At 55.2% G+C, this 13264-nt stretch overlaps 3 protein-coding genes across 6 annotated transcripts; all 3 read right to left on the reverse strand.

The window, feature by feature from the left end:
• Nucleotides 1–640: 640 nt before the first annotated feature.
• Nucleotides 641–3850, reverse strand: LOC147236041 (ferritin, heavy subunit). Of its 2 annotated transcripts, none has more exons than XM_086144470.1 (5): nt 2917–3850; nt 2470–2575; nt 1614–1760; nt 1255–1380; nt 641–1033 (listed from the first exon to the last, which is right to left on the reverse strand). In XM_086144470.1, exons 2-5 carry the CDS (start codon nt 2569–2571, stop codon nt 875–877), a joined length of 534 nt encoding a protein of 177 aa, XP_086000596.1. In that variant the 5' UTR covers nt 2572–2575; nt 2917–3850; the 3' UTR covers nt 641–874. The 2 variants fall into 2 exon arrangements, with proteins under 2 accessions (XP_086000596.1, XP_086000597.1); XM_086144471.1 differs by having other exon boundaries at nt 3484–3691.
• Nucleotides 3851–4236: 386 nt separating this feature from the next.
• Nucleotides 4237–6385, reverse strand: LOC147236042 (large ribosomal subunit protein P2-like). The gene is made up of 5 exons (XM_086144483.1): nt 6254–6385; nt 5344–5467; nt 5213–5261; nt 4623–4715; nt 4237–4350 (listed from the first exon to the last, which is right to left on the reverse strand). Exons 2-5 carry the CDS (start codon nt 5464–5466, stop codon nt 4274–4276), a joined length of 342 nt encoding a protein of 113 aa, XP_086000609.1. The 5' UTR covers nt 5467; nt 6254–6385; the 3' UTR covers nt 4237–4273.
• Nucleotides 6382–12930, reverse strand: lin7c (lin-7 homolog C (C. elegans)). 3 transcript variants are annotated; one of them, XR_015105976.1, is made up of 8 exons: nt 12733–12930; nt 11853–11971; nt 11682–11753; nt 11378–11587; nt 10119–10246; nt 7100–9979; nt 6670–6992; nt 6382–6474 (listed from the first exon to the last, which is right to left on the reverse strand). XR_015105976.1 is itself a non-coding variant. In XM_086144482.1 (6 exons), the coding sequence occupies exons 1-6, from the start codon at nt 12767–12769 to the stop codon at nt 9955–9957; spliced, it is 591 nt and encodes a 196-aa protein (XP_086000608.1). In that variant the 5' UTR covers nt 12770–12930; the 3' UTR covers nt 7027–9954. The 3 variants fall into 3 exon arrangements, 2 of the variants coding, with proteins under 2 accessions (XP_086000608.1, XP_086000607.1); XM_086144482.1 differs by lacking the exons at nt 6382–6474; nt 6670–6992 and having other exon boundaries at nt 7027–9979; XM_086144481.1 differs by lacking the exons at nt 6382–6474; nt 6670–6992; nt 7100–9979 and having other exon boundaries at nt 9997–10246.
• Between the last annotated feature and the right edge of the window lie 334 nt (nt 12931–13264).

Raw genomic sequence — 13264 nt, forward strand, 5'->3', positions numbered from 1 at the left:
CTTGGCCTGTGACTAGTTTTAGTTTTGAATCATGTGAAGACAGGAAGTGTCTCAGAGATGCTGTGGTGGTTCCTCTCCTTCAGACACATCCCTCACAACGTAGCAGGAAGGGACCGTTCTTCCTTAAAAAGGACGGGAGGGTGTCACTGCTTCTGAAACCTTCAGGAGGTGAAGATCTTGGGGATCGGCCCTCGTATCTGCGGCTGAGGGTCGGCCTCCGAGATTAGAAAAAGGAGACTCCGCCCGTGATCTGATCTCCAACCGCCCGCAGAGCTGAAGCCGCCGGCCGTTACTCAAATCCACCCAAACGCTCGTCAGTGACTCCACCAGACGGGACGCACCCTCCCTCACTTCAGCTTCAGGGTTTGAGGGAAAGCACGTTTAAACCTCAGGCTGGTTCCTGGAACCTTCCCGACCCGCCTGAATGCCAAAGTTAAACAATAGCCAAACAGGGAATAAAACACAGGAACATTGAGTTGGTCTTCATCCTGCACGATGAAGACGGACCTCTCGTTCTTCAGGAGTAACACAAACAGAGTCCCTCGGTTCGATGGGCACACTGCAAATCTGGGCGCGTTCATGAAGGTAACCCGCGTGCACGTCAAAGGTTTCAGAGAAAGACCACGTGAAGCAGAACGCCTCTGATTCCAGGTTTGGTTTATTATATCAGACCAAAGGACAGCAGGCGCAGCAGAGCGGAAAACAACATTTGGAGGCTTCCAGAACAATATTCTACCGTGAACTGCAAGGTTTCTAGCAAAGCCCAGAAAACAGGAGCGGACGATGGTGAACAACTGGCCGGGAGCATGCAGGCGAGATTCGGACCCGCGGCCAGGATCCTAGTGCACTGAGAGGGCGGCGCGGCTTTCGGGCTTTAGCCGCTCTCCTTGCCCAGGGTGTGTTTGTCGAACAGGTACTCGGCCAGGCCGTTCTGGGGGGTCCCCATGCGGCGCAAGTTGGTCACCCAGTCCGCCAGCTCTTTGATGGACTTCACCTGCTCGTCCAGGTAGTGGGTCTCGATGAAGTCGCACAACTGAAAGCAAAGACAGATGGACCGGGTGAGACGGGCCACGCCAGACCCGCTGGACCCTGTCCACATTTCACAGACGGGGCAACTTGTGTGACCGTAGGACACATTCAATTGCCGTGTTGTGTTATAGATGGCAAATGAAGTTTGAATTTGTGAATTTGAATTCACAAGCAGTGTGGGCTGTGCGGAGCGACGCCGCTCGCTCGCCTGCGCGGAAAACTCACATGTGGGTCGTTGTGGTCGGAGCACAGTTTGTGCAGATTGAGGAGGGACTGGTTGACGGTCTTCTCCAGAGCCAGAGCCATCTCCAGCGCCTCCAGGCCACTGCCCCAGTCGTCCCTCTCCGGCTTCTGCGGGGAAAAGCGGGCGGGAGAGAGGGGTTAATGAAGGCCGGGGGGCGATCGGACGGCGCCGGCGCCCCGACCTGCGGATCAACGCCCGCCTGAGCCGTTGGGGTGGTTTGTGTGCGAAGAAGAGATACCTCCCTTATCTCGGCGACCATCTGCGCCCCTCCCAAAACGGGCCTCCCGCCGAGCGGATACGCCCGTCTGACCGCACACATGGCACAGACAGGAGCTCCTACCTGGATATCTTGGAGGAAGATCCTCCCTCCCCTCTGGTTCTGCACTTTCATCAGCTTCTCGGCATGTTCGCGCTCCTCGTGGGACTGCTTGCGGAAGAACTTGGCAAAGTTGTGCAAAGCCACGTCGTCCCGGTCAAAGTAGTATCCCTGTGAACGAGGGGAAGGGGAAAGGTCCGGTCTCAGTATGGCTTCGCGTTCCCCGGCAGGCAGAGAACATGGACTCCTGACTGAACCTACGCTGCGGGCTGGGGTATGGACCCGCCTGCTGGGGCCAGGGGCACCGGGCCCGTCGACCCGCTATTAATGGAGTGGACATCAGGGGAGGCTCGAACCGTGTCCTCACCTGGTCTTAACACATCGCCACTCATCGTCAGCTCCAAGGAGCACCAGCATGAATAGGCTAGTACGTCAAAGGCTGATATTTAAAGGTGGTGTTTCGCTGCTACTCAAACGCGGTTTAGCTGAGAACCTCCACCTTGTAATCAGACCGGACGTGAGCGAGAAGCCGCCGGGATCAGGGGACTCTGGAAAAGTACCCTGCTCTTATTAAGAAATAAAACTACGCCGTCAGAACGAGCGAAGCCCCGTTTGCCTTGGCCGGACCTGCCCTCCTGGGTGCAGGCCCTTATCTCAGTGGAACTTTAACCCTGCTTTTATGACGGGTGGGTTCACATGCTGCCACTCCAGCAATCAACCAGCCCTCAGTGCTTAGCAGCCTTAGCGGCTCCGTCTGCAGCCGGTGTGTCTCTGCTCTCCGGCTCCGGAGCTCCAGAGGAGCCGCTGCGCTGACGGTTCCCGCGGCGGGGAAGATAAAGACGGGTTCCGACCGAGCGCTTTCCCCGTGAGGAGTCCTCACCATTGACAGGTAGACGTAGGAGGCGTACAGCTCCATGTTGATCTGCCGGTTGATGGCGGCCTCGCAGTCCTGCTGAAAGTTCTGTCTCACCTGGGAAGTCATGGTTCTGGAGGAGAGCAGAGGAGCGACAAGCAAACATCACCTTCACGGAGCTCATTCCCTCCAGGAGGGAAAGCTTTCCGCGACCCTTCAACCGGACCGGATCCGAGAGGAAGGAGGACGGAAAATAACCCGGCAGGCCGAATGTTCCTCCTCCGTCGCGGCTTTGCTTCGATTGTTTGTTTGTTTGTGTTTCCAGCGGACAGCCAACGAGGCCGGCGCGGGCGAGCTAACAGCTTAGCTAGCCGCTTCGCTAGCGGGCCCGGGCCGGGTTTGACGGTTCGACCGACCGTTGCGGGTCGGCGGCGGACACACAGGGTCCCCGACCGCCGCCGGAGCCTCACTCACCGGGGTCTGGAGCGGCTGCTTCGGGAGAAGGTCGAGGGTTCGACGGAGAGCGACGTGCGTCGTCGGTTAGCAAAACAGACAGTTAGCCTGCTGGCTAAGCGCGCTTCGACGGCGTGGCGTTCGGAGGGGTCGAGGTCCGCGGGCGGGGACGGCGGTCCGGACGGGCTTCGGGTTCGGTTCGGGCGGTCAAAGACAGCGAAAAGGTTGCCGTTCAAGCACTGTTGAAGCAGGTAACCTTCTCTGTCCGCTGGCGGGGGGCAATAGAGGCGGCGCGGCGGCCGCGGAGGATACTGCCTAAGCGTGACGTCACCGAGAGGTTGGGGGCGTGGCTAAGGCAGAGGGGCGGGGCCTGCAGCCGCCGGACGGTAAACACATAACAAACAACGGAGAATCTGGAAACATGACTTTTCTTTACGTTACGTTAGTCAACGCACGGAAACACATGGAAACACACGGGCGGCCCAATGCAACAGCAAGACCCCCTCGAAGCCCTGGAGAATCGGCGCACATCAGAGCTCCATGTGCCTCGTTGCTTCCATCACATGGGAACAAGGGTCGAACACTTACAACACCTGCAGCCTCTCCCAATGATTGTGTGTCTGTCCTGTGTCTTCTGTCTTTCACTTGTAAAGCGTCTTTGAGTACCATGAAAAGCGCTCTACAAATCTTACGCGTTATTATTATTATTAAGTTGCGTCCTTTCAAATGCTGAAGTCACATGACTTTCCTCGGCGTCTGTCTGCGCTCTGCTGTCTGAGGACAACAATCTCACCGTGTACGACGTGTCTGCGGCTGCTCGATGAGGTCACTTCGCTGTCATGACGTCACTATGAAGACTGACAGGAGACGCCTGTGGACCCTTGTCATGTGGATGTTTTTTTGAGAACCTTCCAGATGCTCTGGTTCATAGCACTGCCCCCCCCTCACCTCTGCTCTACAGCAAACACTGAGCTCAACACCAGAACCCTGCTGTTGCCAAGGTGACCCCGAGGGCGTCACCTCTGGAGGCAGGACAAAAACAAGCGGTTAAATCAGGCCAGCAATTACTGATGAACAACTGGTCGGGACGAAGGCCAGAAACCTTGGCTGGTCTCCAGAAGGTAAACAACCTGCAAGTCTGAAGGGCAAAAGCAGTCGCGGCAGCCTGACGGCGCCATGTGCTGGTCGGGCCGGGAAGTACAGCGTAGACACGTCTGGGTTTGGAGTGGCAAGTAGGTTTATGATTTTTAGGAAGGAGATTCAATGAGATGTTGACCTCAGCTGGTCCAGCCGCGTTCTAAGGCGACGGCGTATCATAAACAAATCACAGAAATCATCCGGGGCTTTTTTAAAACAAATTTTATTCATTGGAAAAGGTTTAGTCGAAGAGGCCGAATCCCATGTCGTCGTCGGACTCCTCAGACTCCTCCTTCTTCTCTTCCTTCTTCTCCTCGGCTGCAAGCACAAAACCCAGTTAGTCCTCGTGCCTTCATGAGATCCGTACACTCATCAGGAGCTCAGATCAGTGAAGCTGCCGTTAAATCCACCGGGCACCAAACGAACTTCGCCTCAATATTTGCATTATTTGGCTTTAGATCAGACACATGACTCCAGATAATCCACAAATTCGATAATTCTACACGGCTCGTGTTCTTAAACAAACAGCTGCAAATATGAATCTGGCCGCCGGAGACGCTGTTGACCGGGCGCTGATGTGTGACGCTCACCTGCAGCAGGGGCTGCTCCTCCTCCGCCTGGAGCTGCGGAAGTGGCAACGGCCACGGCACCGCCTGACGGCACGCTAGCCAGCTTTCCGTAACCTGGGGAGACAAGTTGGCAGACATGACGCTCACCCGGTGACGGAATAGAGGTCCGAGGCAGGATGAGGAGAACCATCATTAAAAATTAGCAACCCAGGACGATCAGTGATCTATGACCAGCTGCGGGAGGCTCCCTCTGGCTGTACTGTCATTATTAGAAAGCCTCAGCGGTCACTGAACGACATCCAGAGTGAGAAGTGTTCTGGTGTTTGATCTCAGGAACCCTCATCTCGGCCACCTTCTACACCCCAAACACTCGCAGTACGAGCTGGTGCGCACAGGAAACCACCCGTGTCGCCTCCCAGACACCAAGAGCAATGTAGTCCAGCTTTTACTACATGACGGCTCAAAAACCCATTCTCTCTGACAGTGGAGAACCGACACCTCGCTGCTTTCAGAAATCTGGACACTAGACCTCCAGTTCACTCCACACACACACATCTGAAATAAGGCCCCCTCTCGTTCTTCGCAGGTCCTCACATCACGCGCACACTCACCTGTGGCGATCACATCATTCACATTCTTGCCTTTCAGCTCGGAGATGACCTGCGGAGGGAGACCAGATCTGTGAGTGTGCCAAAAACAAAGCCCAGTCGCAAGGAACGAAGAGCCGCCACCGAAGCGGTACCTTCTCCATCCGGATGTCGTCGACCTCAATTCCGACGCTGTCCAGGATCTTCTTGATGTCCTTGGCCTCAGGGCTCTCATTGCCACCCAGGGCAGCGAGCAGGTAAGCAGCGACGTAACGCATCCTAGACAACAGCAGCAGAAAACACTCAAATTATTCACAAATGTCAACATGAACGCAGGCCAGAGAAACCTTGACCGGGGCTGTTTCTGAATGGATCCAATACAGAGCGCGGACACAACTCAAACCTCAGACACCTCCATGTCATCTAGAAACACTGCCACAAATTCGCCCTGTCATGTCCAGATCAGCCAAAGTTATGGAAATAACCCCGTAACCCTTGGTAATGACCGTGACATAAAACCCCAGCTAACTTCACACATGAATTAAAGGAGGCCAAGTATGCCGTCAGCGGTAATCAAACGGCGTTTAAATGTCACCAATGGATGAAACCGATGTGGGTGGTTAACAGGATATCCATCTATCTCGTCACAACTTGCGGTATGTGATAAAGAAACTCTTTAAATATGTGGACATATTCTCAGATGTGCTGCTAGGACGCCGCTTGGAGCTGCACACGTTAGTCTGTCCGTCAGTCCGTAGCTCCTGCTAAACCGAACCAAACATTCACCGGGACTAATAAACACACCTTATCTCGGTCGGAACCAAACTTTTGTCCAGATTAAATAAAGCCGTTTGTTCACCCCGGAACATGTGGCGGCTCTTCGCACTGCTAACGGAGCTACTTTAGCCGTTGACGCTTCTGAGCTCCAAATGGCTGATTTTTGCTCCCAAACCGGCTTCCGGTTATTTCCTGCGCCTTATTTTGATGTTCTTAAACGTCCACGAGTACAAAATGTTATTCGGCGGCCGACTGAATCATTTAGACCCGTTTTCAAACCATACTCACTTGAGCTAAACGAGCGAACGCGTGTTCCCTTCGAGGTTAGCAGGCAGAAAGGAAGTGACGTCGGCGATTCAGACCGGAAGAGGCCTCGCTTCTTCTTCGTCTCAAATTAAAGCCCGGCGGCGAGTCGAGCGCCACCTGCCGGCGGTGGAGGGCGCGTCCTGCACACGACCCGACCGAGAAGATCGATGAGGCCCGACCTTCACTGCCTTTCCAGTAAAAACCTGGACATTGTCATGAATGTTCGAGGGATGATAAATAGACAAATGTGGACAAAAACATAGACAATCAGAGGGAAAGTTCACTTGGATACAGCAAACAAAGCGAATGACAACTTAGGTTGGTATTTAAAGGGTGCTAAGTGATTTTTGAAATTGAATGATTACGTTTTTTAAATTCCAAATAACGATTGATGATACCTTTTCTTTTCAAATGACCCTACGAGTTCTCCGCTGAGGGAGTTCCAGTGTTAACGCTCTGTTACGAAGCCTGTGCTTCTGTGTGTGTGTGAGCCAAGCTGTATGTACACGATGCATCTTCCTCTGCTGCTAATCTGCTCTTTGATCCACTCCAGCCTCCTGCTTGGCCCTCAGGTCCTCCTGCTGCTGCCGTGATAGATTTCCTTCCCCGTGAGGAGACGCTGACCCACGGTGACCCACGGTGACCCACCATCTACCCATGACCGAGGCCATGTCTTCTCCCGGGGCCTCCAGGATCCTCTGGCGCTGGAGCCCCATCTGACCTACAAGGAGGTTTGGATGATAAAGCCCAACTTTCTAAAGGTATCAACAGACACATGAGTATGTAAGAGAATTTCACAGCAGAGCGACTGCTCTCTTATAGTCTCACTTTCTTCCACAACTGGAAAACTGATGTCCTCCATTCCAGGTTGTCCAGGCGCCCGACGGCAGAGCCCGGCGTGGGGAGCCTTTCAGTCGGTCGCTGCCTTTCCAAGGTGGAAAACACACACCCTTGGACATCAACTCATACAAGCCAGGCTGTCACGTCCGCCGGGAAGATCTCAGCAGGTCCTGGAGGCCTCTCCTGCTCCATCCGTTCGGGCTCTTGTGAAAAGGCGGCGCCGCGGCTGCTCCCTCCAACACGGACCGGACCGGAGGCCGGCGGCTCCGTCAGAAGGTGAGCCGCAGCTCCATCATCCTCTCCAGGCTCTTCAGTCTGGACCAGGTGCCGTCACTCTCTGACACTTTCACATCATTACGGGCTTCTTCTTCGACGAGTCTGACTTGCGAGGTCTTTCTACAAACCGTGGAGGAAGCTCTTGGAGTGAGGAGTTTGTTTCCTGGTGACTTCAGACATTTTTAGCAGGCTTTTAAAAGCCGGTCTGAAAGTCTTTTACATCTGAAAGTAAAGCTTTACGCGACGGCGTGATTCTACGCGTTCGGAGTCGAAAGCCTCGGAAAGCAGCTGACTCTTGAGGGCCAACCTCGGATGAGATGATAGGTGGGATCCGGGAGGCCCTCGGGCGACCCGACAGCTTCAGGGCGAACAGCGTGAAGACGATGAGATGTTCTGGGGTCTTTTTTTAAGCGGTTTATTTTGCCTCCACAGTAATGAACAAGTCCTACATCACATGGTACATTCCACGCCACGGCAGCACAGTAAACAGGAAACTAAAAAGAACACAGTCTAGAGGAAAGGATCCCGAACGAGCACCGGTTAAAATACTTCGATTCCTTATCAAAAGTTTGGTCTGGGAACGAGAGAGAGCTCAGAGTCCCCGAGACTTTGCTGGTACGGCCCCGGTACGCAGGCAAAGGCCAAGTACCCGCCAATCCTGGAATTTACCTTTAGTCAATTCACTTATAAAAATTGAGAAAAATATCAAAAGAAAACTATTATAAAAAAATACTCTATGAACTGTTCCAATACGTCGCTAAATGAAAAAGGGTAGAAAGTCTGTGCGGGGGCTCGACAGAAAGGGTGAACTACGTCAGACGGTGCCGGTGACATTCAGCCGAGCGCATCGATCGGTCAGTGGGGCCAGGGCTGCTCCTGGATCCACCAGGGGGACCAGGGGGACCAGGGGGGCAGGTCAGGCCCAACATCACGGGGCTGCTCCTGGATCCACCAGGGGGACCAGGGGGGCAGGTTAGGCCAAACGTCACGGGGCTGCAGGAGACCAGACAAACCTCAGCCTCTTTTGCGGACGTGGCCCCCCGGTGGCGAGGGCCTATTACTGACCGCTCTCCACAAAGCTTCCCTCGATGCATCCTGGCGGCGAGGCCTGCCCCCCACAGCCGCTGCAGCTGCTCCACACCTGAAGCATCAGTATGGAAACATCTGCGGATGTCCACGCACACGCACAGCTCCAAGGGAGGGAATTAATTACGCCACTCCCGCCCCTGCATAGATGATTCATTAGCATGGCGGCCAGCAGCTCCGCGTGCACCTCGGCTCCACCCTGTCCCGCAACCCAGCCTGTGCTTTACTAGCCCGAGATGGAGGGAGCAGATCCCCTGGAGACGTTCCTCACAGGTTTACTAAAATAGTGGAATGAAAGCAGATAAAAGCTCATGCTGACTTTCACTGCTGGACAGAAAGACGTTTGAGGACACGGCCCGCTGCGACCACCCAGGTTTGACGTGAACTCACTTCTCACCAGGAGACACCTGAAGCTTCCTCACCGGGACGCAAAGGAATGCATTTAGAGGCGACCCAAAGCTCCGTCTCCTCTGGAAGGATCCGTCCGCCCTCGTTTCTCTTCCCTGCCAGGTGGAGACGGTGTCCAGAAGAAGCGGTGGATAGGAATAACATGGCATGGCAGATGTTGGGGTTGAACCTCCTGTCCCTGCCTCTGAGCCAGACACAGGCTGACAAACTGGAGCGGGTGGAACAGGTGGAGCCAGTGGACACGTCCTGGAGCTCCTGCACGAGGAGATCATCTGGCCTTCAAGGGTGGACCTCCATCTGCAGTGAGGAGGACCTGACCCTGAGGACCACCGGCGCCCAGGGTTCTTCAAATGTCCAGGCTGAATTCCATGTGGATTTATGATTTGGATGATGTTCTCCTAATTGGTTGTGAGTGGAGAAGACCTTCAGGGTCCCGGGGTGAGGGACACCCAGGTCAGCCACATCCAGGAGCACACAGGAAATAAATAGGAGCGGGTTGACACGGGAGAGAACGGGCTCTTTCCTCTGGAGGCTCCTGTTTTACTTGAAGAAGAAGTTACCATGAACAGAATAAATAAATACAGAGTTTTGGACGCCAATGGCAGAACCGCCGGAGACCCAGCTCACACTCCCGGAGGAGGTGGTTTTCATATCAGATGGGGGTTGGTGAGGCTCACGAACCCCCGCCTGAGATTCTCCACCTCCTCATCTGAGCAGCGGCTTCAGACTGGCGTGTCCTCCACTGGGAGGCGGCGAGAGGACATGCGGACTGACTTCCTGCGTGCGCGTCTACAAACATCTGGGAAACATTCCACCGATCCGTCGCTCCTCCGTGGAGGAGGAGGTCCCTCGGTGGACAGAGGACTCAAAGATGGCCGCCCTCAGGCACTTGGTCGTGGCGGTGGCGAAGGAGCTCCAAGCACTACCTCGGTAGCATTCAATGTAGCATTCAAAGCGTCAGCTGACAGGTAAAGCACGGGTGCGAGCGGCGCAGACAATCGTAACCGTGGTGACGTTTCCCCGGCTGAGAACGTCCAAGGGCAGAAGCACAATCTACAGAAGGTGAGAAGACGCTATGGGAGGGGGTTTGCTGTGGGCCTGAGAGGGAGGGAGGGAGGGAGGGAGGGAGGGAGGGAAGAGAGAAGAACAGATGGCCAGAAGGTTGGAGGAGACCAGGGAGCCTCGCCGTGGACAGTCCTACTGGGGGTAGTTGTTCTGTTGCCGGCGCTTGGCTGACCTCATTTTCTCAAAGCGGGACTCCATCTCCTCCAGGACTTTGGGGGTGTACCTCACCACCAGCTTGACTGTGCCCTGAGCCGCTTTGAGGAGTTCCACAGCTTTCTCATGGTGCTCACCTTCCACGCTCTGCAAGCAAAACACAAACACGCACAGAGTGAGATTCCACTGCAGAAACCCGACATCCTGGACCCCGATAGTCTGAGGGCTTTCGGTTGGAGTGACTTTATTCCACTGGATGTCCAGAGCATCTGCAGCCCGTGTCTCCAGGCTGGATGTCCACAGCGTCTGCAGGCTGGCTCTGTTTACAGAGGAGCGCTAAAGTCTCACCTCTGGAAGATGTTCCTGATGAAACTGTGTTTCTACGTGTCAACTTCTACTTTCTAACCCCAGACATCCTCTCCACCTTTCCCCGCAGTCGATCCCAGCATGTCCTCCTCCTCCTCAGAGTTGTCCATGTCCAGCTCTTTTGTGAGCTTTTCCTTGACAGTTCTCTCTCTAAAACCTCTGTGTTTTTAGAGCTGAATCAGGTGATAAATTATCCCCCGTCTTCACCCGGTGAACCCAGGCCTTCTCGTTTTACGGGCCCGGGTGTCTCGGCAGACGGATTGGATTGCTCCTTGCAACATTAGACAGCGCCGCTTCCTTGGGCTCTTGACAGAAGCCTCTAATTATTCTTCCACTTGGAAGAAATGATACCATGACTCTGAACGTTGCAGGGCTGAAGAATGAACGTCCAGACTACCTGCTAACTGATTTCACAACTGAGGATCCTGCAGGCCGGCCGGCTGAGGCTCCAGCTCCTCCAGGATTTACAGTGTGTCTCAGTAAACCCCTGACATGCACGGACAGAGAGGCCGCCGGGATGAGACCGGTGGACGGACGGTCTCAGAGCTTTCACCCTGGATGCTCCTCCACACGAGGTGACAAATTACATAAACGGTCCGCCTGGATTCTGAAGGCCACATTTCAGTTTGCTAACAGTACGTGTCAGTGGGAGGTCCGGTGGAGACATGCCGAGGGGTGAGGGCGAAAACAATCAGAATACAGTAGGTGGGTACCAGAAGAAGAGAGAAATCCATGAGGGCAAAACCATGATGGAGGTCACAGCTGGAACCCACAGCTCTCAGAGACGTTCTGAGACACCTCAACCCCCCTTCACACACACACACACACACACACACACACACACACACACACACACACACACACACACACACACACACACACACACACACACCAGCCATGCGGCAGACGTACCACTCCGTTCACCGACAGGAGCTGATCGCCTCTCTTCAGGCCGCCGTGGCGGTCGGCGATGCCCCCCGGGATGATCCTGGAGATGTAGATGGGGGAGTTCTGCTCCTTCCCGCCCATGATGTTGAAGCCGAGGCCTTCCTCCGTCTTGGGCAGCTCCACCACCCGGGGGTGTGAGTGGCCCTCGCTGGCTGCGAAGGCCGCCACCGTCGCCTGCGGAGGAAGGAGCCGCTGTGAGGGCGGTGTCTCGGGGTTCGGCGCGCTCGGCGGTGAAAACAAAGGGGTGCGCTGGCGGGGCCGGCGGTACCTTTGCCGTGGCGTTGGCTCGGACCTCGGGGCTGCTGTTGATGTCCACCGTCTCGTACACGTGTTCGTAAACCTGCAGGGACACCTTGGCTCAGCGCGCCGATTCACAAACAAGCAGAAAACACCCGACAAAAAGGCAGCCTCTGACGCCGACGAAGGCCCGCAGACTCACTTCTCTGACGGCGTTGCAGAATTCACTCTGTAGGACCCTCTGCAGGGCCTGCAGCTTCTGAGGAGGAACTTCTCCCGTCCGCTGGAGCTTGTCCAGCAGCTCAATGGCGCGGTTGATATCTGTCGACGGCGGGAGCACAAACACCGGCGTCAAGTCCGGGAATACGGACGATCCGGGACGCATCGACGTCCCGGCGCGTCGGGCAACTCTGACCCCGGGAAATAAGGCCGTGTCGTCAAGTGTGCGGACAACATCAGCAGGCCGGCGGGGCGTCCGCCTGGTTTGGGAGCTTCTGTAAAGAGAACAAACTCTCTGCAGCTTTGACTGGGAGGCCAGGAGGAGCTTCTGAACTCCCTCTTCTTCCTGTGCAGGAGGAACGGATCATGCCCAGGGTCCGGGTCCGGGTCCGGGTCCCAGACAGGAGCCCAGGCTTCATGTGCTGCCTTTAATAACAAACCCAGCCCGTGTTCCGACGGCCGGCTTCCTCTCGACTGTCCGCCACTAACTCTTGACGAGGCGACAAGTAACGTTTCGTTAGTAACGTTTCGTTAGTAACGCCCTGCTCGCAGCAAACCTGGTGGCCCGAAACTACGTTACATTTGACAACGGGTCGCCCACAGCCGGGTGTCCGGTAGCTAACGGCTCGGGTACAAGCCCGCACACTAACCGCAGCCTAACGCCGTTCCTTTCACGCCACAACCCGGTAGAACGGGAGGAAAGAGACAAGCGGAGAGAGCGGAACCGTTTAAAGAGAAATAAAGGAGCGCCTGTGTTTGACGGGCGCTGGCTAGGCTAGGCTTGGCTAGGCTTGGCTAGCTCGATAAGTCGCTCGGTCACAACAAACATGAGATGCTAACACTAGCCAGTCGATTAACCTCACCTCTCTCCAGTCGGACGGGCTCCCCGAGAGACGCCATTCTCGGAAGAACAGGGTTTTGGGCGCTGGGCAGGAGGTGCGTTGAACACTAATTATGGAAAAGTCACTTCGGTAATCCCTGCGGTCGTCGTGTGCGCTTAGCCGAGACGGTAAATCAGATTAGCCGTGCTAGCAGGCTAGGCTAGCTGCCAGTGTCATGGTGCGTTCACGTGACCGGCGCACGGTGGGGAAACGGATGCGTTTTCTCGCCGAGCGGTTTAAACAAATGACTCCAAGATCAGGTCTCCTTTTCAAACAGCACCTCTAGGTCTACTAAAGCATCCACAGACCCTCGTCCTGCAGCCCAGAGGCCCTCGTCTTTCTTTGTTTAAATGGCTGATCTTGAGGTGGAGAAACGGTGGTTGAAGGCACCTGCCGGAGGACTTTATGCAGCAGAAGAACCGAGTCTAGGCAGCATCGGCTCCTCTTCCTCACCAGGGGTGCTCTTCTCTGCCCTTCGGTTGTTTGTTCAAATGGCGTCTTCGTGCCCGCTTTT

The sequence above is a fragment of the Fistularia commersonii genome, chromosome 3, assembly GCF_037954325.1.
Source record: "Fistularia commersonii isolate RoL2024-O1a breed Wild chromosome 3, RoL_Fcom_v1.0, whole genome shotgun sequence".
NCBI classification, from domain to species: Eukaryota; Metazoa; Chordata; class Actinopteri; order Syngnathiformes; family Fistulariidae; genus Fistularia; species Fistularia commersonii.

Coding starts and splice junctions, on each gene's coding strand:
- LOC147236041 (XM_086144470.1), bottom strand. CDS start 2,571: ATGACTTCCCAGGTGAGACAGAACTTTCAGCAGGACTGCGAGGCCGCC. Junction 1,761..2,469: donor CCTACGTCTACCTGTCAATG/GTGAGGACTCCT, acceptor CCTCGTTCACAG/GGATACTACTTTGACCGGGA. Junction 1,034..1,254: donor CCGACCACAACGACCCACAT/GTGAGTTTTCCG, acceptor CTTTGCTTTCAG/TTGTGCGACTTCATCGAGAC.
- LOC147236042 (XM_086144483.1), bottom strand. CDS start 5,466: ATGCGTTACGTCGCTGCTTACCTGCTCGCTGCCCTGGGTGGCAATGAG. Junction 5,262..5,343: donor ACGACATCCGGATGGAGAAG/GTACCGCTTCGG, acceptor CTCCCTCCGCAG/GTCATCTCCGAGCTGAAAGG. Junction 4,351..4,622: donor AGGAGCAGCCCCTGCTGCAG/GTGAGCGTCACA, acceptor TTGTGCTTGCAG/CCGAGGAGAAGAAGGAAGAG.
- lin7c (XM_086144481.1), bottom strand. CDS start 12,769: ATGGCGTCTCTCGGGGAGCCCGTCCGACTGGAGAGAG. Junction 11,754..11,852: donor TCTGCAACGCCGTCAGAGAA/GTGAGTCTGCGG, acceptor GTGTCCCTGCAG/GTTTACGAACACGTGTACGA. Junction 11,588..11,681: donor GAGCCAACGCCACGGCAAAG/GTACCGCCGGCC, acceptor CTTCCTCCGCAG/GCGACGGTGGCGGCCTTCGC.